The sequence below is a fragment of the Bos mutus genome, chromosome 6 (assembly GCF_027580195.1).
Source record: "Bos mutus isolate GX-2022 chromosome 6, NWIPB_WYAK_1.1, whole genome shotgun sequence".
In the NCBI taxonomy this organism is placed as follows: Eukaryota; Metazoa; Chordata; class Mammalia; order Artiodactyla; family Bovidae; genus Bos; species Bos mutus.
Genome location: NC_091622.1, coordinates 70,182,662 through 70,209,557, shown reverse-complemented (window position 1 = coordinate 70,209,557; position 26,896 = coordinate 70,182,662). Strand labels below are relative to the sequence as shown.

The 26,896-nt window shown below is 41.2% G+C and overlaps 1 protein-coding gene across 2 annotated transcripts in view; it reads right to left on the bottom strand.

Moving 5' to 3' along the window:
- The window catches only part of KIT (KIT proto-oncogene, receptor tyrosine kinase), an 87,158-nt gene that overhangs the window by 7,972 nt on the left and 52,290 nt on the right, over positions 1–26,896 (bottom strand). Inside the window, exons 7-16 of one of the 2 annotated variants that reach the window (XM_014481500.2) lie at positions 24,668–24,783; positions 8,265–8,379; positions 6,387–6,580; positions 5,080–5,186; positions 4,863–4,989; positions 4,485–4,589; positions 4,290–4,400; positions 2,800–2,950; positions 773–864; positions 187–314 (exon numbers count right to left, since the gene is read on the bottom strand). In XM_014481500.2, coding sequence (XP_014336986.2) covers positions 187–314; positions 773–864; positions 2,800–2,950; positions 4,290–4,400; positions 4,485–4,589; positions 4,863–4,989; positions 5,080–5,186; positions 6,387–6,580; positions 8,265–8,379; positions 24,668–24,783 — 1,246 coding nt within the window. The remainder of the gene's footprint in view (positions 1–186; positions 315–772; positions 865–2,799; positions 2,951–4,289; positions 4,401–4,484; positions 4,590–4,862; positions 4,990–5,079; positions 5,187–6,386; positions 6,581–8,264; positions 8,380–24,667; positions 24,784–26,896) is intronic. The other variant, XM_014481501.2, reaches the window with a different exon arrangement.

Here is a 26,896-nt window from a genome sequence, read left to right as displayed (position 1 = left end):
GCACTTTAAAACTTATGAGAACAGGAATTTCAAAGAGACAGCAGTTGGAACATGAAGAAACTATATTTCCTCTGCTTTTGGTTACCACACTTCAAGCGACACTCTGCATTCTAACTATGGCTCTAAATACTCCTTGGGGGTGGTGGGGGCAGGGACAGGACCCTTCTGAGAATCACCCCCACTTACATTCTTTGAGGCAAGGAATGCCATGCCTTTTGCCACCTGGTAAGAAAAGCTCAGCAAGTCCTCCAGGTCCAGGGCCAGCTCATCATCTTCCATGATAGCAGGAGTCACGTCTCTTTCTATGTATGAACCTGTTAGGAGAAGAAGGATTTTCTTAGCAATTAAAATCTTAAAGACAAGGAGAGTAAAAGACAGTGACAACACCACCAAGGGCTGGTAATCAGGGAACTGATGTGAACTTGCAGGCAAATCCTCTCCCCAGTGTTAAGGACAGGAAGGTGCTGAATCACAAAGTTAATATTCCCAATCCTGGGCTAAGTTACAAAATCTTTAAGGAAGAAGAATGGTGGATGAACACAAAAGTCTCATATTTTTTTATATGTATCTGATGTATTTTGATATTCATATGTTATCATATATGCAACAAGATGCTCAGATACAGTAACACAGGCTCTGACTCCAAATACCTGCTTACCCTGAGCCTATTGTAAAGAAGAACCGGTTACTACCAGGAATGATGTTAGATTCCATGGTGATATGAGAAACTCTGAGTCAGTGAGGTTGTTCTTATTGTTTGATAGGTACCTACCTATTCTTGCAGATCTCCTCTTGTCTGCCTTGGTTGGTACAACATAAGAAACTCCAGGTTTCATGTCCATGTACTCATTAGTACTATCATTGCTGGGAGAAATGAAACGTCCATCAAATCACGAGTAAATAAAATGGGAGATGGGGGAGCATGTGAGAGGCAGGCTATCTCTCCACTCCCTTTTTTACATAAGAGGCTGATTTATTTAAAGAAAGTATTGCCAAGTTTAAATGAAGAAAATCTTATTCAGTAAGATATGAGTTTTTAATATTCAACATTTGGGTCCAATCCCTAGGAATTAGATGGCCTTTTTTTGTATTCAACTGTAGAGGGGACTCTGGTTAGAAATGTCCTATCTCTCTACACCAGGGATTTAATGAGAAACAGAGAACCAAAACCATTATCCCACATCACTTCAAACTCTCTAAATTAGCCTCAAGAGAGATAAGATGAAAGAGACAAGAAAGAGACAAAGAACCAGAGCTCCTGAGATGTGTTATTAGTGGGGGAAGACAGGGATCGTTAACATATAGCGACTGATGGAAGATAGTTTAAAAAAACCAAGTTTGGTTCAGATAAACACCAATAATTTGGATGATTTTCTGAACCATCTGGACCTCTTGAATCTGTAACATTTGGCTGGAGAGTCTTCAAGATTTCTAGTACTTCCTGCTTCTGATTAGCATAGAAACACCATGACAACAATCTCCTTCAGAGCGTGCTGGTGGTTCCAATCCCATATGGGATCCCAAAGCACAAAAAACACTACATAGGATTGAACTATTTAGGCCATTATTTCAGAAAATCAAAAAATATATGTGAGGCCAAGGTTTAGAAATAAGGCGAAGTGGTTCATTCATTCACATAAAGAGCATATGTGCTAGAGAAATGACCAAAGGTGGTTTGGTTTACATTGTATTTTACTGCCCCTTGACACCACTCAAAGTTTACAGGATCGAAAAAAAAAAAAAAAGCTTCATCTAGGGTTTAAAACTTCAGCCAGAGGTACAGAAAAACGCTTTAAGAGGTAATCACCCATCAACCATATTTACTGAGGTCTCCTTCAGGGCCTGGGGTTAAGTTCAGGAGACAAAGTCTTGCCTTCTCAAAATACAGGGGATATGGTAAATAAAAAGGAAAGAGGAAACCCATCACACAACTGCAGAGATAAAATGTATAAGGGATTAGGCATGATGACTATGATTCTGTCGGGCTGCATAAATCTAGAAAATCTTAAATGGTGGATCTTAAAAGAAAGAAAAGGCAAAAGATGGCAGAGAATTCTATTCTGATTGTAAACTACACCAATTCTTCTTAAAGGAACTTGAAACTCTTGACATATTCAAATTCAGAATGGTATCAAGGATAAAAGAGATGAAAATAAGGTGCAGAATTTTAAAAAATGTGCTACAGTAGTTGTGCCTCTTGATAACCTAAGTTAAGGAAAAAGAGGGCAAGGAATACAGAAATAATTCGGAGGTAGATGGTGAGAAACCTCGGTACAGAGAGCTGTTTGGAGCTCTCTGACATTCTGTTAAAGGAATTCACTGTGACAACTTGGCAGCCTTTCCCATGTTCCCTATAAACAGTCTCTCACTCTAAAGATGCATATAGGACACTATTGTACAGTATAACGAGAACGACACACAGGAAAGAACCACGGTAAGAGAAACAGGTACAGAAATCATACAGGACCCTGGCTCAACAGTATAAAGAGAACGACACACAGGAAAGAACCATTCTAAGAGAAACAGGTACAGAATTCATTCAACTAAAGAGAACTAAAGTTCAGAAAAACACTAAAGATACATTTTTAAAAATCAACAAAAACTTAAGTTCAAGACTATCTGAATCTGTAAAAACAGTTTGAACTTTCTAAACCGTTAATCACATTTAAATGATTTAATAATTCTGATTTTGCACCTCAAAGTACCTCAGTTCACTTTTTTAAAGAATCAGCCTTGATTGCAAACCCTTATGACCCCATGAACTGCCTATCAACAGCTATTTATGTAAATCAGTCTTACCAGGAAGACTCCTTTGAATGAAGAAGGTTCTTATAAAGCGCCACTTCGGCGTGATCTTCCTGCTTTGAGCAAATAAATGAATCACGTTTTCTTCTCAAAAAATTCAGAAGATCACCATAGCAACAATATTCTGTAATGACCAGGGTGGGCCCTATGAGCATTTAAGAGAAAGTTAGAGGGAGGTAAGATATACAGACCACCCAGTCTTCCATAAAAATACTCAGTGGCAATCACAGCCATTCACATTCAGGGTCAATGTTAAGCCTACCAAGTATGAGTACAATCCTATCTATGAACATGGCTTAGCAGAACGCGGGATTCTGTGGCGTAAAACTAAACAACCTTTGTAACCTGAATTTCTGCCTGATTAGGGGTCAGGTGTGACTGCTGGTTTTAGACAGGAGTTACAGCTTTCATCATTAGTTATCAAGCTTCCTACGTGAGTCCTCTGATTCACTTCTGTTTACAGAGGGGGCTTCACGCCTTTTGTAATGTCATTATGGAAATGATGATGAGCATAAGCACAAATGGCAGCATAATAGGAAAAGCAACCATCGGAACCACCAGCTGAGACTGGAAGGTGGGAGAAACCCTGAAAAGCAGGGCCATCACGTGTGTTTGGGGCTCTATCAGTTGAATTTGTTTTCTTTCCCTGTTGTAAAAGCCTAAAAAACTATAGCTCTGAAGTTATTTAACAGACAACTAATTAACTCAGGCAAAAATCTCTCATAAACAATTCATGATGTCGGTGAAGCAACATTTATGGGGGCTGTTTTAAGAAATTACAGAAAGCTGTCAACTTGACCGTGGATCTCTCCAGATCTTGAGGAATGGCTCATTTTAACACATCTTTGTTCCTTTAGACCAAAATGTTTTCTGGAAACATCGTAGAAAGCCTTGATGGGAGGACTAATGAATGCTTCAAAACTGGAAATTTCTTATTTTATCAAAGTGAAGTCTTTGCTCATTTGGTGTAGATTTGAGGGCTGGTAGGCTTGGAGGCCTATATTTAATGATAGCATGCAGATGAACATTAACTCTTTAGTGGCTAAAGAGTCATCCAGCCTATATAAAAGCTTGCAAGATAAAAGAAAAGCTTTCTGGAGGAGATGAGACATTCTCAAGATATTCAAGAGGTCAATGCTGGTGTGACATACACGACAGTAACTAGGTATGTCCTGGGTGTTCTACCCCATGATGATAAACACAAAATGTAATTCTTAAGAACAAGACACATGAACCTGGGTCTCCTGCATTGCAGGCAGATTCTTTATCATCTGAGCCACCAGAGAAGCCCCATATATTCTTATATACATGAAAATATACATTCTTAACATTCAGGGGGTCGGGGGAAATCCAGCAAGAGGTTAACCATTTGGGTCAAAATCCTGCAAGGAGCTTATAATCAAGCATTGTCAAAAATCATATCAAAATCTCCCGCCTTTTGATAATTTGACCAATTACAAGAGGCAGGTTGGCCACAGCCTTACCTCCAATGGTGCACGCTCCCAGAAGATTCACAATATTCATATGATTACCGAGGTAACTCAAGACTTTGAGTTCAGACATTAGGGCTTCTCGTTCTGTTAAATGGGCGCTTGCTAAAATTAAAAACATCTTATTTTAGCAAAAAGCAAATCTGGGACACTGACGGTGAGCACCCATAACAGCCTGCAGGAACTTACGTTTGAGCATCTTGACAGCAACAGTCATGGCTGCATCTGATTTAATTAAGCCATAAGCGGTGGCCTCAACAACTTTCCCGAAGGCGCCAGCACCCAGGGTTTTCCCTGTAGGAAGGAAGACAAGGGAATAAGTGGTGGTGGTGGAACTGAAGAAACATTTGTGTCATTTCAAAACCAATAAAGGAATTAGGGACAAATGTGTCAAGATACACTTCCCTAAAGTGTACTTGATGCCAAATCTACCAAAGGCAGTGAAATCACAGAAAAAAACCTTATTGTTTCAAGTGAAATAAAATAAAGAAAGTTATTGGGATTCCCTAAAGGCAATGCGATGTGAAAACAAAAAGGTGTCATGGAAAACCCCTGTAGTATACTGACCAAAACTCAGCCTGTTCCTGGGAAACTCCCATTTGTGATCATAAGGAAGTTGTGTTGGGTCTATGTAAACATAATTGTTTCCATTTATCTCCTCGACAACTTTCCACTGTACTTCATACATGGGTTTCTGTGGAGGGAGAAAGGGAAAGGAGTCATCTTTTAATGGTTAATGGTTCACCATTATAGCATTTGAGGGAGAGGACAAATAAATGGTTACCTGCAAGTATTTGTATGTAAGAATCATCACGAAGATACACATTAAACCAGCTGCGATCACAAAACCAATCAGCAACGGCGTGAACAGGGTGTGAGCATGGATTTGTTCTAAAATCAAAGAGGGATGTGGAATCACAACCTATTAGCTGCATCAGATCATCACACAACACCTCTCACCTCCAACTCACCCACCTCCCGCACTACCTACCGCCCATCACAGTAGGAGTCAAACCAGGTGCATCTGAGCTCCCTGCCTTGGCTATTATTTTACTCTAAGGATCTTTTAACATAAGCACTTTCAACCAGAAAACTGTGGGAAAGAAGCTGAGATTTCCACAGCACAAGAATAACGTTAGGCAGTTTTTCAGTAAAAAGTGACATCTGAGTGAACTTTGCACTTCAGATTCCTGCCTTGAACTTTAAGATGTTTCCTTTATGGATGTTTTATTACTTTATTCTTTATGCTTTCCTGTATTTCCCAAATTTTCTACATGGAGCATTGAGTGTCTTTCACAACTGAGAAAAACATTTTTTAAAGTGTTCTTTTCATTGCCCTGCCTGGAAAAAAAACATCCATGATGAAGAACAATATAAGACTCTTCCCCTCATCACTCAAATACTGAACAAATACCACTTTTTGGCACTCGTCTTTGCCAACTGAAGAAAACACAAACCGAACCCTACGAATGTATGCACCGAGTTCTTTTGTCTTCCAACTTCATACCAATTCATCAATTTGTCTACAGGATCATTTAACTTATGTTGGGAGAGCTAGTCATTCATGAATCAGATTTTAAAGATGTTAAAAGAAAATAGCTCATTAACATGATTTCACAAAAGTTAATGTTAACTTTCTAACATGGTATCTGGTGATGTGTTAAAATAGCTGATTTTAAGTAACAATTTAAATAATTTTTAATTGAATTTATATTTTTTAATTGTCCTTAATTCCGATTCTGTTTGGGTATAAGGTAAATCTACTTCCCCTATTTTATTTCTCTACCCTTTTCTAATGGAAACAGTTGGAAATACACAATTTTATATATATACACACATGCACATGCATACACACATATATACATATGTGCACACACATAATACATATAACACATAAAGTGCATGGTTACTGCACACACTTTATTAACAAACTAGCACAGAATGAAACTTAGTACATTTGATGACAATCACATGCGTAATGTAGATATTACCGGAAATGACATGCCAGTGATGGAATGGACTTAAAAGTCATGATTGACATGGCAGGCAGAGTCTAAACATCCCCTTAAATTGGATTAAAAAGAAATATACCTTTGCTGTTACCTTTAAATGCAAAGTTAAAAGAGGCAGAACTCTTGCCCACATCGTTATAAGCCCTGCACTCCACCGTCCCATTGTGTTTGAATGTGCTGTCATCAATGGTGCTATAAACCACTAGTTTTCCAAATGGTGAGACAGATGAGTTTTGGATCTGTACATCCACTGGCCCAACGGGAACAGAACACCTAGGTGGGAGAAACAGCGGCCCAGACTTACTCTCAGAGAAAATCAACTGAAGGCATCGGATACGGCATACTTTTAAAACCAAGTCAGAGATTCATAATCAGATACTCCCTTTTACAAGTGGAAGTGTGATGACAAATGAACATGTCTGTGGCACTGAGAGCAAGAAAAGCACTTGGAAGAGGAGGAAGAGAAGAGGTTTTGAGGTGAGATGTGGGTTTGAAATCCGGACTCAAACACCTACTCTGTTGACTTGTGAGTAGTACTTAAAAGTCTCCAAGACTCAGTTCCTACAGCTGTAAAATTGGGGTAGTAATACCCATCTTGGAGGGTTACTGAAAGGATTAGAGATGAATTCAGTAAGACGGCTGGCTCCCATTCCTGCACAGCAGCCATTTATAAATAGAGTAATTGTGAACAGATGTATGCAGGGTTGAAAAGGAAGACGGCGGAGGAGGAAAGCAATAAGGTCTATAAGGATGAAGACAGGGCCACCCCCACACCCCGGAAGTGAGGGTGCTTTGGCTCGAAGTGCCATGGAGGGAGATGGAGATAGTGCCTGCTGGGTTGAATGAACTCCAGGTGGCAAAGATCATCAGGAACCAGACTCAGATGACTGTATTTTAAATTATCCCCCGCACATGCCTAGCAATTTTGTTCCCATACCTGGCTTTCTCCCTTAGCTCGTAACACCTGCATATGGTAGTTGTCAGTCTTCTATCCATCTCTACTCACTAGAATATAAACTCACTAATGGGACTCAGGTGTGTTTTGTTCACTAGACCCATGTCCAGCATACAGTTGGTATTCCATAAACATTTTCTCAGCGAATGTCTACAACTCCTGGGGCTGTGTCCCCTGTGGGCAAACTTTCCAGGGGTCTTGAACCTCTCTCCTTCTCCCCCAAAGTAAACACTCAACTAAAACCCAGCTGAAAACAACAGTCTTATGTAACCTCTCCAACTTGCTGTTTATTTTTTTTTTTTTAAAGAGCTATTCTGTGAAAAATAAAATTTCTATTATTATTGTGACTACTCAATTGTGATGTTACACTGGGCTTTAAAGCCTGAGCGTAAAATAGCATTTGATGGATAAAAACAGTGAAGCTGACCCCATTTTCATCTTCAGGTAATGCGAAAGGACAATTTAAGGCTTAAGTGTGGATTGTGAAAGAGAGGAAGTACAATTCCAGATGCGCTCCACTCAGGGGCTGAGCACCTCATCAAGGAGAAAACCTTTTTAAAACATGTAGCTCCCCAGCACCATATGTATGGTAATTGTGCGATCATTACTTTTTTGGTAACTTGGCAATTAACTTCTGAGGTAATTTTTTTCATGATAACTACAGTCACATTTCCCACACATATTACCTCCTGTGTATATATTGGAAATCTAATTACTCTGTCCTGGGAAATTGCTTTATCTACCTGCAGGCTGGAAATTGCATGATAAATCCAAAAGATAACCACCAAAATAAAGACGTCGTTCAGTAATCATGTTTCAGCAAACAAAATTAATGTCTACCAAGAAAAATAGAGCAATTATGCTCTCTAAAAAGCCACATAGATAGAAAAAAATTAATCAAAACAAAGTTTAAAAAAAATACTTTGAAAAATATTTGAAATTCAACTGAATTGCAGTCTTTTCCTGATGAGTATTAAGTGGTAGCCAAAATAATCATCTCACCTCTGCTCAGTTCCTGGACAAAAGTACCAATCGATGGTTGGCTCCGGGAACCCTGCGGCCACGCACTGTAGCATGCCATTCACCAGCCTGTCATGCGTCAGGATTTCTGGTTTTGCTGGAGGAAGAGAGAAGTGGCTGTATGTCAGACTGCTGGAAAACCTCACCAAGGCTCCCTCCACAATTTCTGAATTTTTAAAAACTTTCTCAAAGCTTAAGGGGACCCTGAGGGAACATGTTGCTCAAAGGGGAGAATGTGAACCAGAGAATGGAAGGTACAGGTAGGCGGATGTGAAGGTTTGACCAAGAAAAAGGCTTTCCCGGTTAGAGCTACCCAGCCCCCGTGTGGACTGTTCATCCTGTGGATGTGGGGGTCTCTGAGCTCTCCCTGCCTCAGGGATCACTGAGGTTGCAGGACCACCTGGCAAGGTTTCTGTCCCCAGGGATGGGGAACCTGAAAGATGGGTTCTAATCAGGATTCCAGGGTTCCCAACTGTCTAACAGGTGAAGATGCTGAAGCTCCAATACTCTGGGCCACCTGATGCGAAAAGCTGACTCATTCGAATATACCCTGATGCTGGGAAAGATTGAGGGCAGGAGGAGAAAAGGGTGGCAGAGGATGAGATGGATGGATGAATGGCATCACCGATTCAATGGACATGAACTTGGACAAACCCCAGGAGACAGTGAGGGACAGGGAAGCCTGATGTGCTGCAGTCCATGAGGGTGCCAAGAGTCAGATGTGACTTAACAACAACACTGTTTATTAAAGTATTCCTGCCATCAGGATCTCATTGGAATGTCAAGTTATTGCAGGAACTAGAAGAAATTAGGAGGGGTTACGGGAAAAGAGAAGATCCCCCCCCCTCGGAAATGTCCCCCCTCCTTTTTTTGATGGGGTGGAAGGGATGGTGCAGACAAGGAGCTGAATCACCCCTTTAAAGAGAAGCCAAAACATCAGAGTAAAACACAATATGGGCTTTTAACTCCCAACTTTTATTTCAAATGCAAAATAGGAATAGAAAATTAGAAGAGGAAACCAGCCCAAGAGTTTTACTCATACATACGTCTAAACCTGAGTACAATCACTGAAAAAGTAAACTGTATCAGCAGGAATGCTCTCATTTGACATTTCTGTGTAACTATAATAATCAACTGATATTCAATCAAAGGTACCCTGCAAATTCTTGAGATTAGTGAACAGAAAAAGAACTTACATTCAGCTGTTCTACTGGTAATACACTTGAAGGATTCGAACCCTCTGAGAATGAGTAAACCACACTGGAAGCATCTGATGGCAGGGACGGTGATGAGCTCATCCCGCATCCCTGGTACAGCATCGCAGGTGCCGACCCCAAGCCTGTGCACAGAGCTACGGGTGGCCATGCGTGTGGTAGACAGAACTGTACCCAAGCTCTGGCTCTTGGTGGATCTCTGCTCTCCACCAAGTCTCCGGGTAGCCAATGGGAATAACAATAGTAACAACAGGAATTCTTCATAGTGATGTTGTGACAATGAAATGAAATGATTCTTGACAAAGAATCCAGAATGATTCACAGAAATCAAACAGTAAAAGCATTAATTAATGGGACTTCCCTGGTGCTTCAGTGACTAAGACTCCATGTCCCAGTGCAGGGGGCCTGGGTTTGATCTTTGGTCAGGGAACTAGATCCCACATGCTGCAACTGAAGATCCTACATGCCTTGACTAAGACCCAGAACAGCCAGTAAATAAATTTTTTAAATATTTTATAAGAAGTATTAATTACTAATTTATTACTCATTTATTATTTTTTCTCCTTAGAGTACCCACCTTCCTAGGTTAATCAAGTTTGGTACCAATTAAGTTAACTGTATTGGTCATTCTAAAGATTCTCTTCAATATCTAAAGATATTAGATATTGAAGAGAAACTGCTTAAGACAGCATGATAACATGTATGTGTTTTAACCCGAAGAACTGGGAATTTGACATTGATTACATTGCAACTGATAGAAAAAATAAATATATTTGGTCAGAGGAAAAGGCCAACAGGTCAGAAACTAATTTCTTCGAAGGAAGGTAACACTGATAAATGACATCTTTGTAGAACAACCTCTCAGCACCTCATCTCCTTGCAGGCAAAATGGCTTGGCAGGGATCAAAGTGTCTGCATGCATGGCACACCCACCTGTCATTCAACCTGGCCCTGCTGACGGGCAGGCCATTTGGCTAATACACACAAAAGAGCAACACTCCAAAAGCAATCTCAAGGTAGGGGCATCCTTGAGAGTTTGGATCCAACGCCAGCTTTCACAAATAGAGCAAGAAGACAAGCCATCGTCTTGCGAAAGCATCCATCTGGCAAGTTTCATTTAATTATCATGGGCAACTGTGTGACCAGGCTGAAAAGTAGGACATAACACAGAAAATAGTGGAACTTTAGGAGAATGCTATTTGCTGAAGACGGCAGGCGCCATACGGCAGGTCTCTCTGGACTCAATTCAAGTGTCATCTCCTTTTCCTAGCCATCCTCAACTCTGCAAAGCCAAGTTGGTTGGTCTCGCTTCCCTACTCCCGAAGCACTTCAGAGCACCTGACGCACTTCTATAATATCCTGGTCTGCCTCCATCCGACTGTTCTCAAGGGCAAAGACCATGTCTTACCGATTGTACTTCTGACTCCTAGCAGAGTCTGACCTATGGCAGACACACAGTAAGAGCTGTTAATTATTAAGTCCTCCCAAAGAAACAAGTCCTTCAAATTCCAAAGGAATTCAATTGGTGTCACAAGCAGGAACCTGGAATAACAGCCTATGGTGACTTTCCTGTTACACCATTTTGCAATAGTGGGCCACAAGATAAGAAATCCACACATAAACCTGGCCATGTGGATTTTTTTCTTCCATACTGAGATTAACGAGGAGAGAAGGTCCACACACAGATAGCAAAGACAACTGGATATAAGACAGATTTCCTCATAACAACCTTCTTCTTGTCATTCATTGTTCCTAATGCTACATGCTGGATTTTTAGTGGAATTAACTATTACTCAGAAGGAAAAAAAAGAGGGGGCTGAAAGGGTGCATTATGTTTATCTGTTTCATTCTTCTGACTTATTTTCTAATTTTTTTTATAATGAGCACAGCTAATAATAAACTTATAAAACATTTTTAATTTAAAAATTGGAACAGCTGAAAATTACATAATCAACTACATTTACCTTTGGTTACAAGTGCCCTAAGATCCAAGCCTTCCAGCGTGACACCTGGTAGCAGTTATACAATGGCCAGGGCTGGCAAACAGTGTGGTCCGGCTGGCCTACTTGTTCCTGTGTGCTGGTTAATCAGGCACATTTTTAAGCTACTATCCCAACTATAACCTGAGGCAAGCCAAGCAGCTTTTGTCCTGTTGGCTCGTAAGCTGGCCAACCAGGCTCAGAGGGCCGCTCAAACCTCAAGGTGCATTTGAAGCACAGAGAGATGAGGTTAAAAAGCACATTCCTGGCCCACCTCACCTCCCCCAAGATTAAGTAATTTGAGAATCTGACCCAGAATGGGGTTATTTTAGAGAATCTTCAAGGGACCCCATCAGGGCCAAGACAAGGATGTGGCAAGAAAAACACCGAAGGTGAGGAATTTAAGAAGGCTCTCATCCTCCAGGCCCTGCAGATTCAGGTAGACACCAAGAGTGAGCACCTCCTTAAATTCTGCACCCTAGGCATCTCTCTTGCCTCATCCTAATTCCAGCCCTGTCCCTAATGCTGGTGACAAGAGACTTCATTCTGAAAGGGCTAAATTACACGAGTACAGCTTGGGCTATACGTGGCAAGTTGCACAAGAACATGTTTAATGCATAAAGAATGAGCTAGGTATAATTCTGATTCCTAAAAATGAAAATCTGGGCTCATCTGCATTTTGTAAGTGCCTCAACGCACCGTCTAAGTCATTAAATATACATTTTGCTTTTAAAGATACATAACTCCCTGCAATTCACCAGGTTAAATCTGAGCTGTGTTTTCTTAGATATTCTGCAATCAGCAGTATACCAAATGACACATTCCCTAAATCCTCCCAAGTTGGAGGTTTAGATAAGCCTAAGAGGTGTATAAGTTATGTATTTCCTGTAGAGATAAAAAAATAGCCTTGTCTCCTTTCAAAGCACTGTGGACCTGAGTCATCTGGCATCTCCGACAACACTGATCAGCTTGTAGGCAGATTTCAGAGTGCTTGTAACTCTTCTGAGAATTTAGTGCTCATGCAATTAAAAACCCCAACCATTTGCTGATTTATCCCACAGATATATGATCTTAAAAAAAATTCCTTTTCACCACCATCAGGTCCGTAAGGAAGGCAAGAACAAGTTGAATTTTAAAAAATACAGCACAGATAATAGGAGCTGGGGGGCTGGGGGTGGGAGGAGGTATACAAGTAACTGGTGCGAAAGAGATGAGCATAGTTTTTGGCTTACCCTGACTGACTCCACCAACTCTTGCTACAAACACACATCTGCCTACACTCTCTAATCAGCAAAGAACTCAGACTTTAGTGTCCGTGTGTGTGTGTGTCCGTGTGTGTGTGTGTGTGTGTGTCCATGTGTGAACATGTGTGTGTCCAACTCTGCAACACCAGGGACTGTAGCCTGCCAGGCTCCTCTGTCCATGGGATTTTCCAGGCAAGAATATTGGAGTGGGTTGCCATTTCCCTCTCCAGGGGATCTTTCTGACCCAGGGATTGAACCTGTATCTCCTGCATTGGCAGGTGGATTCTTTACCACTGAACCACCTGGGAAGCCCAAGTGCCCATATAACAAAAGACTAAATGAAAAGGAACCACAAGGACGAATTTGTTTTTACAATTGCAGGTCTGATGATATTTAACAGCAAGACAGCGATGCTTTGTAGCAATTTGTCACTATCCTAATTTGGATCTGTGTCAAATCCACATTCCTGCCATAATATCATTATAATATAGGAATTTAAATCAACTAAAAAAGTATTTAAAAACTCCAGTTAACTTTTACCTATAAAAGGAGTATTATACTTAAAAAAAAATCTCCAGAACAGATATTTTGAAGGTACATTTTGGATACTAATATATACAAAATAAACTACAAGATCCTACTGTATAGCATAGGGAATTATATTCAGTATCCTGCAATAAATCATAATGGAAAAGAATATGAAAAAGAATATATACACACACTCACACACAGAACCGAAACACTTTGCTGTACACCAGAAACTAACAAAACACTCTATATCAACCATATTTCAATTAAAAAAATGAAAGAAATTACATTTTGTTTTATACTTTCTTAAAGACATCTACAAACTGGTGTGTGAGTACTTTAACAGAAATTCATTTAACCAACTAAACAAAACTTCCAACTACAGTCTTCTGCATCGAGTTATGTTTTGCAGAATGTCCATCATTAAAAAAAAATCATTCTCCTAATAAAGTGATGTCCTAAATAAAAATTATGCAAACTTTTGATGTGAAAGGTGAAACTAAATATTCTACATTTTAGGGGTTATGAGTCTCCCTTACATACACTCAATTCTGCCACAAATGTAGCCACAGACATGTATGCAAATGTGCAAGGCTGTGTTCCACTAAAATTTTATTCACACACACTGAAATTTGACTTTTTCACATCTCACAAATCTTGTTTTTTAAAATCATTCCTACTTCCCACCCATCCCAAAGAAATAAAAAAAAATTCTTAGATTATGAGCCATTCACAAACAGGATACTTGTAAAATCTGGCCAGAAGGCTACAGTTTGTCAATCCTTATTCTAAACAGCCATCAAAAAGATCTCCCTATCCTAGAAGTTAGCTTTACAAAAAATGATGAAACTACTTGGAGAAAGCCTTTCTCAGCCAGAATCACTGTGCTCAATTTACAAGAGCACCATCACCAGTGACCCAGGGGTTGGGGTGCGGGGATGTGTACACATGTTACAACGCAGTCCAGCTTGCTGCCTAGGAGTGCAGACATGTGATAAGGTGCTATTTTTCTACTCTGTATAAGTAGTGGATTCATTTTGCCACATTAATTTAGAAGTGGAAGAGAAGGGTTAACACAATGCCCGTTGAAAAATTACATACCTATTCTTGGATTAATTTAAATTTCCACTATACATTATAGGTGACCGTGTATACATCTGTAACCGAAGGGGACTAATTTGATGTTAAAACACATGGGGCTCAATTGGAAAGGAAATTTCCACAGAGCAGCAGTTCCACTCACATGAAAGCGACTACTCAGGCTATTTTTAGAAAAGTATGTCCCAGGGCCTGGGTCAATTCTAGCTGAAGTTTGAAAATGAAAAAGTGAAGTGTCTCAGTCGGGTCAGACTCTGACCCCATGGACTGTAGCCCACCAGATTCATGGAATTCTCTAGGCAAGCATACTGGAGTGGGTGGCCATTCCCTTCTCCAGGAGATATTCCAGACCTAGGGAATGAACCTGGTCTCCTGCATTGCAGGTAGATTCTTTACTGTGTGAGCCATCAGGGAAGGCCCAGGAATACTGAAGTAGGCAGTTACAAACCTCTTCTCCTGCTTTCTCACCATAAACATGAAATAATGGCCAGATCATACCAACAAAGGGCCTAACGATCTAGATAGGTTATCCTGTTCTCCAATCAGTTCAGTGATTGAATCAGATCAGATCAGATCAGTTGCTCAGTCCTGTCCGACTCTTTGCAACCCCATGAATCGCAGCACGCCAGGCCTCCCTGTCCATCACCAACTCCAGAGTTCACTGAGACTCACGTCCATCCAGTCAGTGATGCCATCTAGCCATCTCATCCTGTCGTCCCCTTCTCCTCTTGCCCCCAATCCCTCCCAGCATCAGAGTCTTTTCCAGTGAGTCAACTCTTCACATGAGGTGGCCAAAGTACTGGAGTTTCAGCTTTAGCATCATTCCTTCCAAAGAAATCCCAGGGCTGATCTCCTTCAGAATGGACTGGTTGGATCTCCTTGCAGTCCAAGGGACTCTCAAGAGTCTTCTCCAACACCACAGTTCAAAAGCATCAATTCGTCGGCACTCAGCCTTCTTCACAGTCCAACTCTCACATCCATACATGACCACAGGAAAAACCATAGCCTTGACTAGATGAACCTTTGTTGGCAAAGTAATGTCTCTGCTTTTGAATATGCTATCTAGGTTGGTCATAACGTTCCTTCCAAGGAGTAAGCGTCTTTTAATTTCATGGCTGCAGTCACCATCTGCAGTGATTTTGGAGCCCAGAAAAATAAAGTCTGACACTGTTTCCACTGTTTCCCCATCTATTTCCCATGAAGTGATGGAACCGGATGCCATGATCTTCGTTTTCTGAATGTTGAGCTTTACGCCAACTTTTTCACTCTCCTCTTTCACTTTCATCAAGAGGCTTTTGAGTTCCTCTTCACTTTCTGCCATAAGGGTGGTGTCATCTGCATATCTGAGGTTATTGATATTTCTCCTGGCAATCTTGATTCCAGCTTGTGCTTCTTCCAGTCCAGCGTTTCTCATGATGTACTCTGCATATAAGTTAAATAAACAGGGTGACAATATACAGCCTTGACATACTCCTTTTCCTATTTGGAAGCAGTCTGTTGTTCCATGTTCAGTTCTAACTGGTGCTTCCTGACCGGCATACAAATTTCTCAAGAGGCAGATCAGGTGGTCTGGTATTCCCATCTCTTTCAGAATTTTCCACAGTTTATTGTGATCCACACAGTCAAAGGCTTTGGCATAGTCAATAAAGCAGAAATAGATGCTTTTCTGGAACTCTCTTGCCTTTTCCATGATCCAGCAGATGTTGGCAATTTGATCTCTGGTTCCTCTGCCTTTTCTAAAAGCAGGTTGAACATCAGGAAGTTCACGGTTCACATATTGCTGAAGCCTGGCTTGGAGAATTCTGAGCATTACTTTACTAGCGTGTGAGATGAGTGCAATTGTGCGGTAGTTTGAGCATTCTTTGGCATTGTCTTTCTTTGGGATTGGAATGAAAACTGACCTTTTCCAGTCCTGTGGCCATTGCTGAGTTTCCAAATTTGCTGGCATATTGAGTGCAGCACTTTCACAGCATCATCGTTCAGGATTTGGAATAGCTCCACTGGAATTCCATCACCTCCACTAGCTTTGTTCGTAGTGATGCTTTCTAAGGCCCACTTGACTTCACATTCCAGGATGTCTGGCTCTAGGCCAGTGATCACACCATCGTGATTATCTTGGTCGTGAAGATCGTTTTTGTACAGTTCTTCTGTGTATTCTTGCCACCTCTTCTTAATATCTTCTGCTTCTGTTAGGTCCATACCATTTCTGTCCTTTATCGAGCTCATCTTTGCATGAAATGTTCCTTTGGTATCTCTGATTTTCTTGAAGAGATCTCTAGTCTTTCCCATTCTGTTGTTTTCCTCTATTTCTTTGCATTGATCGCTGAAGAAGGCTTTCTTATCTCTTCTTGCTATTCTTTGGAACTCTGCATTCAGGTGTTTATATCTTTCCTTTTCTCCTTTGCTTTTTGCTTCTCTTCTTTTCACAGCTATGTGTAAGGCCTCCCCAGACAGCCATTTTGCTTTTTTGCATTTCTTTTCCATGGGGATGGTCTTGATCCCTGTCTCCTGTACAATGTCACGAACCTCATTCCATAGTTCATCAGGCACTCTATCTATCAGATCTAGGCTCTTAAATCTATTTCTCACTTCCACTGTATAATCATAATAGATCCCCCAAATTAGCTACACACCCAGCCAGACCACCAAGTTTCTTAGGAGACATGAAAGAAAAATCATGCCAACACACCTAAATTTTTTCAAAATATAAGAGACTCAAACTCCACTTTAAAAAGTAGGTTGCCATGATATTCCTTTATTCTTCCAGTTTAAATGTCTATAGCAATTCTTGCAACCACAGAGATCCTCTACATAAGGAGAAGATATTAAAGTGTCACATCAAAAACAACACTCATAATTCCCAAGCAATTTAAGAACAAAAACTCATTTCAAGTTCAGGAAAAGAAAATAAAAACAGACTTCAGATATTGTCAAGTATCTCAAATTACCTATAAAAAAATTAATGTAGAAAGACAAGAAACTATTTTTACATAGATTAGCTACCCATACTAACATTATTTCTTAATTTGGAACTGTCCTGCAAGCCAGCACAGCTTATCTTCCTAGACATATGTTCAAGATACAGGAGCATGAAAGACAATGACAGATGATAACCTCATTGACTTCCTGCCACTAGAGTAAGGTTGCTCATTTGAGATTAAATAAGATAATTATAAACTTTAAATAATCATTTAATAGATTTCTTTTAAAATTCAATCACATCATTTCAGAGTTCCACCTCATACACCACAATGTCTCAAAATGGTATCAGATACTGGTATCTGATGGTTAAGGAAATCATGAAATGGTTAAGGAAATCATGAAATATCCATGCAAGGAGATAGCAAAGTGATATTTGGGCTTCCTGGGTGGCTCAGATGGTAAAGAATCTGCCTGCAATGCTGGAGACCTGGGTTCAATCCCTGGGTTGGGAAGATCCCCTGGAGGAGGGCATGGCAACCCACTCCAGTATTCTGGCCTGGAAAATCCTCATGGACAGAGGAACCTGGTGGGCTACAGCCCCGGGGTCACAGAGTCAGATACGACTGAGCAACTAAGCACAGCACTGTAGAAGAAATATCACGGCGTGGAAAACGGCTCACAATGCGTTCACCGTTCAGCACCAAAACACAAGGTGATGCAAAAGAACTTCATTTTGTCATCCCCCCCAGAAAACGTTTTTTTAAGTGGTCTGTAAAGATATATATTAAGAGATATATTAACACTGGTAATCCATAAAATGTAAATCAACTTTAAAAGGAAGAATTTAAACTTATTTCAGTCTTATTTCTGCCTACTTATAATTTCCAGTTATCACACCTGTCATATAACAATTTTGTAATATGAAAACATTGTTTCAATCTAAAAACAAATGTGTATAAGTGTTTGCACAAACCAGGCCTCATTCTGGGTATACTGTGGTAGTCTTACAGCAAACTCAGAAAAGCAAGTAAATAAATCAGAAAGGAGTTCTGATTTATTTAGCACTTATCTTTGTAGCACTAGCTTTATTTAATGTTGAAGAACTCCAATAATTTAATACAGAAGTAGGTCGAATAGAATCCACCTAACCAGAAAAAAGAAAAGAAAAATACTAAAAAGCAAAGCCTCTCAAGCAAAACTTGGTAAGTGTGTTAGCATTAAGTCTCAAAATTTTAGCCTCTAACACAAGTAAGATTTGGACACTCAAATGTTTGGAAGGTCCTATCACTTTTAAAAGTGGTCAAGACGTTAGAAAACATGTCCATCTTCCAAAAACGCAAAGTCCTAATGACTCGGCTCTCTTGACTCATGAAGATCTGGAAAGATGCCCCAAACCCGATAGTATTACTTTTACCCTAAATATAATCACTGAGACTTGCAGCCAGGTGGGTGACTCAGATGGCTGGCAAGCAGGCTATCCAAAGCCATCTAGCTACAAGGCTGTCCTGACAGCCCTACACTCACCTGTGGCAAATGGTGGGCTGCCCAAGGTGTTGCAGGGTATTCCACACTGGGGAGCTTCTCCTTGGAAGGATGGTCTAGCCATCCATAACTGGATTTAACTATGACCACAAATGGGCTTCCCTGGTGGCTCAGTGGTTAAGAATCTGCAAGACACGTGGGTTCGATCCCTGGGTTGGGAAGATCCTTTGGAGAAGGTGGCTTCCCAGGTGGCTCAGTGGTAAAATAATCTGCCTGCTAATGCAGGAAACACAAGAGACGTGGGTTCAGTCCCTGGGTTGGGAAGATCCCCTGGAGAATGGAATGGCAACCCACTCCAGCATTCTTGCCTGAGAAATCCCATGGACAGAGGAGCCTGTTGGGCTACAGTCCATGGGGTTGCAAAAGAGTCAGACATAACTTAGCGACCACAAATATATAAAAAGCAGCCCAGATTCTGCAGATGTGGTCAAGGGGAACATTCCCATCAAAAGGCCTCATTCTGAATGATTTATTACTTTGACTGATTTGGGTATACTGTATGATCTATAAATAATCGCTTATACCAGACAGGATGTTAATTATGTGATGCAGTGGTTTAGAAATAATACATTAGTTAGCATTTCCTTAAATTGTTTCAACCCCTCTGTTAACACTTTGCCATAAATGAAGGGAAACTGGTGATTCTGAGAATTTCGTGTAGAGTTCAGCAGTCATGTGGAGATCCAATGGAGCTTAACATCATTTGTGTTCCATGTAAGCCTAAAGATGAAAAGCAAGCCCTTTCATTCTCCAGACTTTTCTTGTCCTGCTGGCCATTACGCACCACCACCTGAGTACCACCATTCTTTCACTCAACTGGTGAAAGTGTTAGTCACTCGGCTGTGTCCGACTTTTTGCAACCCCACAGACTGTAACCCGCCAGGCTCCTCTGTCCGTGGGATTCTCCAGGCAAGAATACTGGAGTGGGTTGCCATTCCCTTCTCCAGGGGATCTTCCTGACCCTGGGATCAAACACGGGTCTCTTACATTGCAAGCAGATTCTTTACTGTCTGAGCCACCAGGGAAGCTGAAACAGGTCTGTCATTAAAGGACAGATCTTTGAGATTGAAGAGAAAACTCCAAATACCATTTGCTACAAATTTTAAATTCATAATGTGGATCTGGAAATGCTACCAGATAACATTTTATTGATGTAATGCTACTAGTGTCAATCTAGGTTACTGGCAAATCAAAACTACAATGAGCTATCACCTCAAATCTGTCAACCTGGTTATCATCAAAAAAACACAAAACAAGTATAGGCAAAAATGAGGAGAAAATAAAACTCCTGGTTCCTTAATATAACAGGAAGGTGGGAACATAAATTGCTATATCCATTATGGAAAACAACACAGAACTTTTTCTTATCTACAAGGATATCTGTACTCTCACATTCACTGTAGTGATTTTTACAACAGAGTATGAAAACAATGCAAATCTCCTTCAGTGGATGAATGAATAAAGAAAATGTGGTGTGTGTGTGTGTGTAAGAGAGACAGAAAAGTCGAGAATCAGGATTAATTAGGGTTAAAATACATGTTTGGCCTTTTATTTGTCCTAGATCTGATGAAAGCCTTTATTGTATGACATTTATTATTACCAAGGAGATAAGTTTTTCTCCCCCCGCCCTGCCTTTTTTTTTTTTTTTTTTGGCTAATTTGTAAGATTTCTCTAATTTTATTTTTTTGCATTTAAAAAAAAAATTTAACCTTTTTATTTTCTATTGGGGTATACTCGATTAACAATATTGTGATAGTTTCAGGTGAACAGTGAAGGGACTCAGCCATATATGTATCCATGTCGTGCTAAGTCGCTTCAGTCGTGTCTGACTCTGTGCGACCCTATGAACTGTAGCCCACCAGGTTCCTCTGTCCATGGGATTCTCCAGGCAAGAATATTGGAGTGGACTGCCATTCCCTTCTCCAATATATGTATCCATTCTCCTCCAAACTCTCCTCCCATCCAGGCTGCTACATAATATTGAGCAGAGTTGCATGTGCTATCGGAGAAGGCAATGGCACCCCACTCCAGTACTCTTGCCTGGAAAATCCCATGGACGGAGGAGCCTGGAAGCCTGCAGTCCATGGGGTCGCTGAGGGTCAGACACGACTGAGTGACTTCACTTTCACTTTCCACTTTCATGCATTGGAGAAGGAAATGGCAACTCACTCCAGTGTTCTTGCCTGGAGAATCCCAGGGACAGGGGAGCCTGGTGGGCTGCTGCCTATGGGGTCGCAGAGAGTCGGACACGACTGAAGCGACTTAGCAGCTGCAGCAGCAGCATGTGCTATACAGTAGGTCCTTGTTGGTTATATATTTTAAGTATAGCAGAGTATACATGTCCATCCCAAACTCCCTAACTATCCCTTCTCTCCAGCAACCATTAAATTCATTCTCCAAGTCTATGAGTCACCAAAGAGACCACAGATTTCTAATCAACCATCACAGGCTACCTAACCTACAGAATCTTGGTGTTACCACTTTTTCTCACACCTGCAGGAATCTTGGAACGGGTAACACGTATTAAGAAAACACCTTTGGTTAGTTCTATAGTTCCTAAAACCCTAGTTTTCACCAATTTTGATCTGAAATGGAAACAAATGGCCGTTTTCAAAGATATGAAACTTCCTTTTAGAATGAAGAATCTGACTTCTATATACATCTTCAATAAGCAATTCAAGAATAATTATAGCAATGCAAGTTCAAGGCAAGGAATCACTGATTTTTTTGTTTGTTTTGTTTTTTGTCCATTACAAACCACCTTTAAGATCACTGAGTCAACAGACCCATGCAAATCATGCCTTGTTAGAGAAGCTAAAAACAGTACTAAACATTTTAAAGTTTAAATGTATATAGCTTTCTCTTAAAGCCTCCCACATAAGTGATTAAAACACAAACACACACATGTACAACATTCTCAAATTTTCAAAGCAAATGAAGTCTTCAACTACCAAATATTTAACTACTCAAAATCAAGGATTTCCTTGAGCATTTCTCATGGCTGAATCTATTAAGCAAGTATGTATCCCTGTCACTAAAAGTAGCCTGAATTTCTACACTAACAGCATGCATTTATTATTCTGATTTTTATTCATTCTAGTTTCTGCAGAGCACAGTTCCTTTCACCCCTGGGGCTCAGCTTATTTACAGAATAAACCATGCAGCAGATCTACATATGCATTTGCCTTGCTAAAATAATATGTCAAAATGGACACAACTGGTCCAAGTTTAAATTTTAAAATTATTTTTAGCTTTTGATTTTAAATTTAACATAAAAAATCTTGCCCCATGATAGCATCAACTAGTTTTTTTTTTTTTCAATCCAAAAAATAAAAAGTCAGCAAAGAAATTAGCTAATTATATCTGTGAAGAGCAACTGGGACACAGTTCCTAAGAAACAGATAAAGTATTCACACAAAAATGCTACCTCTGTCAAAGCATCTAGAGATCAAGAACTCCAATGTGTTAGGTAAGTGAAGTAAATGCCTTTAGTCAGCTTAGTGTCTGTAATAAAGCGACTTCAATGAATAGACCCCTGAAGAGCTCAGCCAACGAGAGAAGACACTGCACAACGTCATCCTTGTGCCCAGTGCTTGAAGCAGGACCTCAGCACATGCTGAGAAATATTTGTGACCCAGGCCCCAGGATTATAGGGAATCTAAGAAACAATCATTTGGGAAGGTTTAGGCCATTTCCTCTCTAGTCTCAAATAGGCATGAGTTCACCAGTAGAGGTGATTAATATGGATCCTGTCGGATGGCAAATTAGGCTGGTAAGTAAAAACGTAGCAATTTTGTCACCCAGAGAAAAGTAAGGGTGACTTCAGAGATGTCTTTCTAAGGTCAATGACTCATGACTGACTGGTAGGCCACACACTGGCAAATGGAAGCAGGAAAAAGGGGGAGAGAGATCTTCATGAGCCCTTGACCTTGAAGCCAGGGAAAGAGATGGATACAAATGACACAATGTTAGAAAATTCCCAACAACGAAGCTTCTCAAAGTGAGGCCTGTGGAGTAGACCATGGCCACAGTCTACTAGTTCTGGTGCATAGCATGTAAGCACAGAAGCCAAGACTAAGCACTGAGAAGGAGCACTTTCACTTAATTATATCTGTTGAGTCTAGTAATAAAAAAAAAAAAAAGATCCATTCTGGGATTTTATATATCTTTGTTCTTTTCCATCTCGCTATTCTAGTGACCAGTTCTTTCTGTATTTTGTTAAGAAGTATTGATTCAGAACAAATTGGAAACTACAAATACACAAGGTCCTTGACCATAGTTTGAGAAGCACTGCACTGGAATGCCTAAAATAAGGTTTTGTATAGACAGTAATGCATATGATGTTTGCAAGGATATTGATTCACCTGCAATCATCTCTTCAATTACTTGAACATGAAGATTTCTCAGAAGCAGGCAATTTTGCCCATGTGTAATACACTAATCTCTGATTAACATCTGAATTAATCTAGACATACCTGAATTGCAGGCCAATGAGAATACCATGTAATCAAAACTCTTCTGAAGAACTGAGATGTTAATTAACATGTTTCCCTTGGAAAAGCAGTTTTGTGGTCATACAAATGGAGATATATGCTCAATCTCACGCCTCCTTCTGAGCAGGCAAAATATACATTAGTGTATTAAGGATGCTGAGAAAGTCTGTAGCTCAGAAAAATCTGTATACGGATATGATGCTCTTTATCTAAATACCTGTTAACACCTTGTTCAGGAAATACAATTTTGGAAATGCTGGAACAGACAAAAGACTCCGGATTACCAACCAAAAACCTGTCTTGAGTATCACTCGCTAGCTGTTTCCATTTGTAAGGGGATCATGCTTCCCACCCCACCATGCTAGTGAGCAGCACCATCAGGGAGGTAACGATGGAGAATCACTCCACACAGCAAGTTGGAAGCTCCTGGAAGATGGGGAACTGGCTCCCTTCCTGCAGCCCAACACTTATGAAGGGCTCAGCCATTACTGAGCTGTTTTCCAGGGAACGTTCCAGATTGTCATCTCACTCCACCCCCCATACACCCTGGATAGCTAATTCTGCTGGTCATTTTGTGGACAGTCCCTTGGGATCCCACGTCTTTGGAGGCCTCCAGCCTTTGGTCCCCTGCTGGTGTGGTATGGCAGGCACCTGATCCTCTTTCTGGGAAATGTAGGTGACCCCACAGTAGAGCCAGGAGCAGGTCGTACACTTGAGAAAAGCCCCAGCTAGTGAGGACAGCCCCTGCAGCTCAACCTTTGTACAGAGATGTTGTGGGACTGGACCACACAGGGCTCAAATGTTCAGGTGTCCACGGCCATCCTCCCACCTTAAACCACCTGCTCCCTTCTTCCCCAGTCCCCGCATGGCACACAGCAGGGACACTCTGAGCTGATCAATACTGCGTTCATTTCACACAAAATAATACCCTAACCCTGAAAGAAAAGGTGCTGTAACAAAGAAATCGTTTGTCGGGGCTTGATAGCACCTCTTTCCCACCTAATACCATAATCCAGCTCCTATTCAACCTCCAGCTCCCCATCTCAGCAATCAATAATAATACATTGTCCCTCAAACTGTTGTTATTTTTAACTTCTATGTCTCTTCTGTTGACTTCAAAGGGCAGCACCCAGCATCTGAGCGCCAGCTACAAGGTCATGTGGTCAGCGAATTGTAGGACAAGGAATCGGTTTTTGTACACATCCTTCCAACCACCAAACCACGAGGTCTTTGTTAAGGTCAAAATTATCATGAAACATTATTGACCCAGTACACAATGAACTCGGGGCGGCAGCTGTTGCAAACACCAGCCACAACTTAAAAGAATAAAAAATAAAAAGATAAGGAACCATTTGTTCTACTCACTGTTCACGTAAACATTAAATGTCACGGAAGAATTGACATCAGAATTGGACACGTGAAATGTGTAAGTGCCTCCTTCAGTCCCTTTTAATCTGGTTAGATGAAGTTCATTTACGTATCTACAAAAAAAGAACAACCCATCAGTCACCTGTGGATCATCTACCTCGAAACGTGTGGCTTTTTCAGTTTCCATCTGGAAATCCATGCCTGTTTTGGAAAACTACGTCCCATGTAATTCAGTGTTAACAAAATCCACGTTAACAAATGCAAATACACACATATATTTCATTGAGACAAATGCCTGGTACATGAGAACAGAGTGGGGAAAGGCTTTCTCGCCATAAGGCAACCTCACCCTCATCCTGCGCTGTCCTTATGGCCAGCATCCTTCCCCGCCCTGGTCCTCTGTTCAGCCTCCCTTCTCACCAGTGTCCTGAACTCACTTGCCCTACTTTAACAGCACCTGCCTGGCAAAACCCCAGGCTGGCAGGCATCTCCATCAAGGTGTCTCAAAGCAGACACTTCAGGGCCATGCAGCAAGGTCAATACCATGGCCCTCACCTTCATTCTGACAACACCAGCATCTCCTGGTTCTCCTCCTACCCCTGCCGCTTCTTCCAAGTGTCCCCAGGAGCATGTGCCACCGGGGCTTCTGTTTTACACCAAGGTTATCACAGGTGGCTGTGTTCAGCACCACCATCAGGGAGTTACTGACATGGGCTCCAGTGTGGACAGAGCACTCTGGGTGGCCCTAGACCCCCAAGGGCCACAATCAACTCTGCACTGGGGTGGCTTGTTCAGTCTCCTGTCACACTGCATACATTCCCTGGGCATTCATGCTCCTCTGAACTACTTACTGTTGCTTACAACTTTCAAATCCTGACCTCTAGTCCAGACCTCCCTGTCCTACGCCTCTTTCCTCTCCAGGCCATTGTTCATGGCCCCCAGTCCAAAGCACCCCTAGGACGGGGGTGCTCACCCCCGTCACCAGCTCACCGGCATCCTGTTTACCTCCTTTCGCCCTCCCTACCCTACTTCCCCAACTTTCTGCCAGGTCTCTCTCTTCTTAATGAAGCCCTTGCCTGTGAATCCCACTCTCAGGAGCTGCATCCAGGGAACCTGACCTACAAAACATCCTACCTGAGTATCTCCACTCAAGATCCCACAGGCAAGTTCAAATTCAACAAACCCCAAACTCAGGTCACTCTCCCTCCCCCTGGAATGGTATCACCTCTTATCATCCAATCTGGCTGCCCCAGCCAGACTCCTCCCTCTTCCCTGCCCCTTCAGTCACCGAGTCCTTTAAGGAGGAAGCCTGGACAGCACCCAATCCATCCTCCTCCCTCCAACCCTTAGACTTTGGTCCAGGACAGTATCCACTCTCACCCATATTTTTACAACAGCCAAGAGCTCCCAACTAGGGGGAAAAAAACCACCAATTGTAACTAGGCACCAACCTCTTATAAGCCATTGGCTCTTGATGAGATTACTTAACTCAATGAAGTCTCAAATTCCTCTTCTATAGAAAGGAGGGAAGTAAGCATGCCTCCCCATAGCATTTGTGAGGACTAAATTTATTGAGTTAATGTACATAAGGGAATGAGAACAGCGTATGGCCAGAAACAAGCACATACAACTTATCTGAGAATCGAATGAGAAGTCTGATGTAAAAGAAACTTGGGTTCATTGCTTGGCCCAAAGATGCTTAACGATTCTTAGTTTCCTTCTAGCTTTAAAAATGTAACTAAAGGCACTAACATGCCTCTTTCTCTGAAAAGAATTATTTACTGTGGCCCTAGTATATGCTAGTCACTGCTCTGAACTATCTTCAGAACTCCAGGACAGGACTCTCCTCTAATTTACAAATGAGACAACTGAGGCATGGACTTTTCTGTGTGTTCTAAACACACAGCAAAATGAAATGATGAAGACTCAGGGAGCAGCCCCAAACTTCCTTCTGTATCAGCTGTCTTCTCATACATTGATGGTTACATAAATAGGATGAGGTAGCAGTTAAGAATCCACCTAGACTGCAGGAGATGGGATTTCAATCCCTGGGTCAGGAAGACCCTCTGGAGAAGGGAATGGCAACCCACTCCATTATTCTTGCCGGGGAAATCCCATGGCCAGAGGAACCTGGTGGGGCTCAAGCCCATGGGGTCAAAAAAAAAAAGTGGGACATGAGTTAGTGACCAAACAACAAGTGCAGAGGAAAGGTAGAACTGCATAATT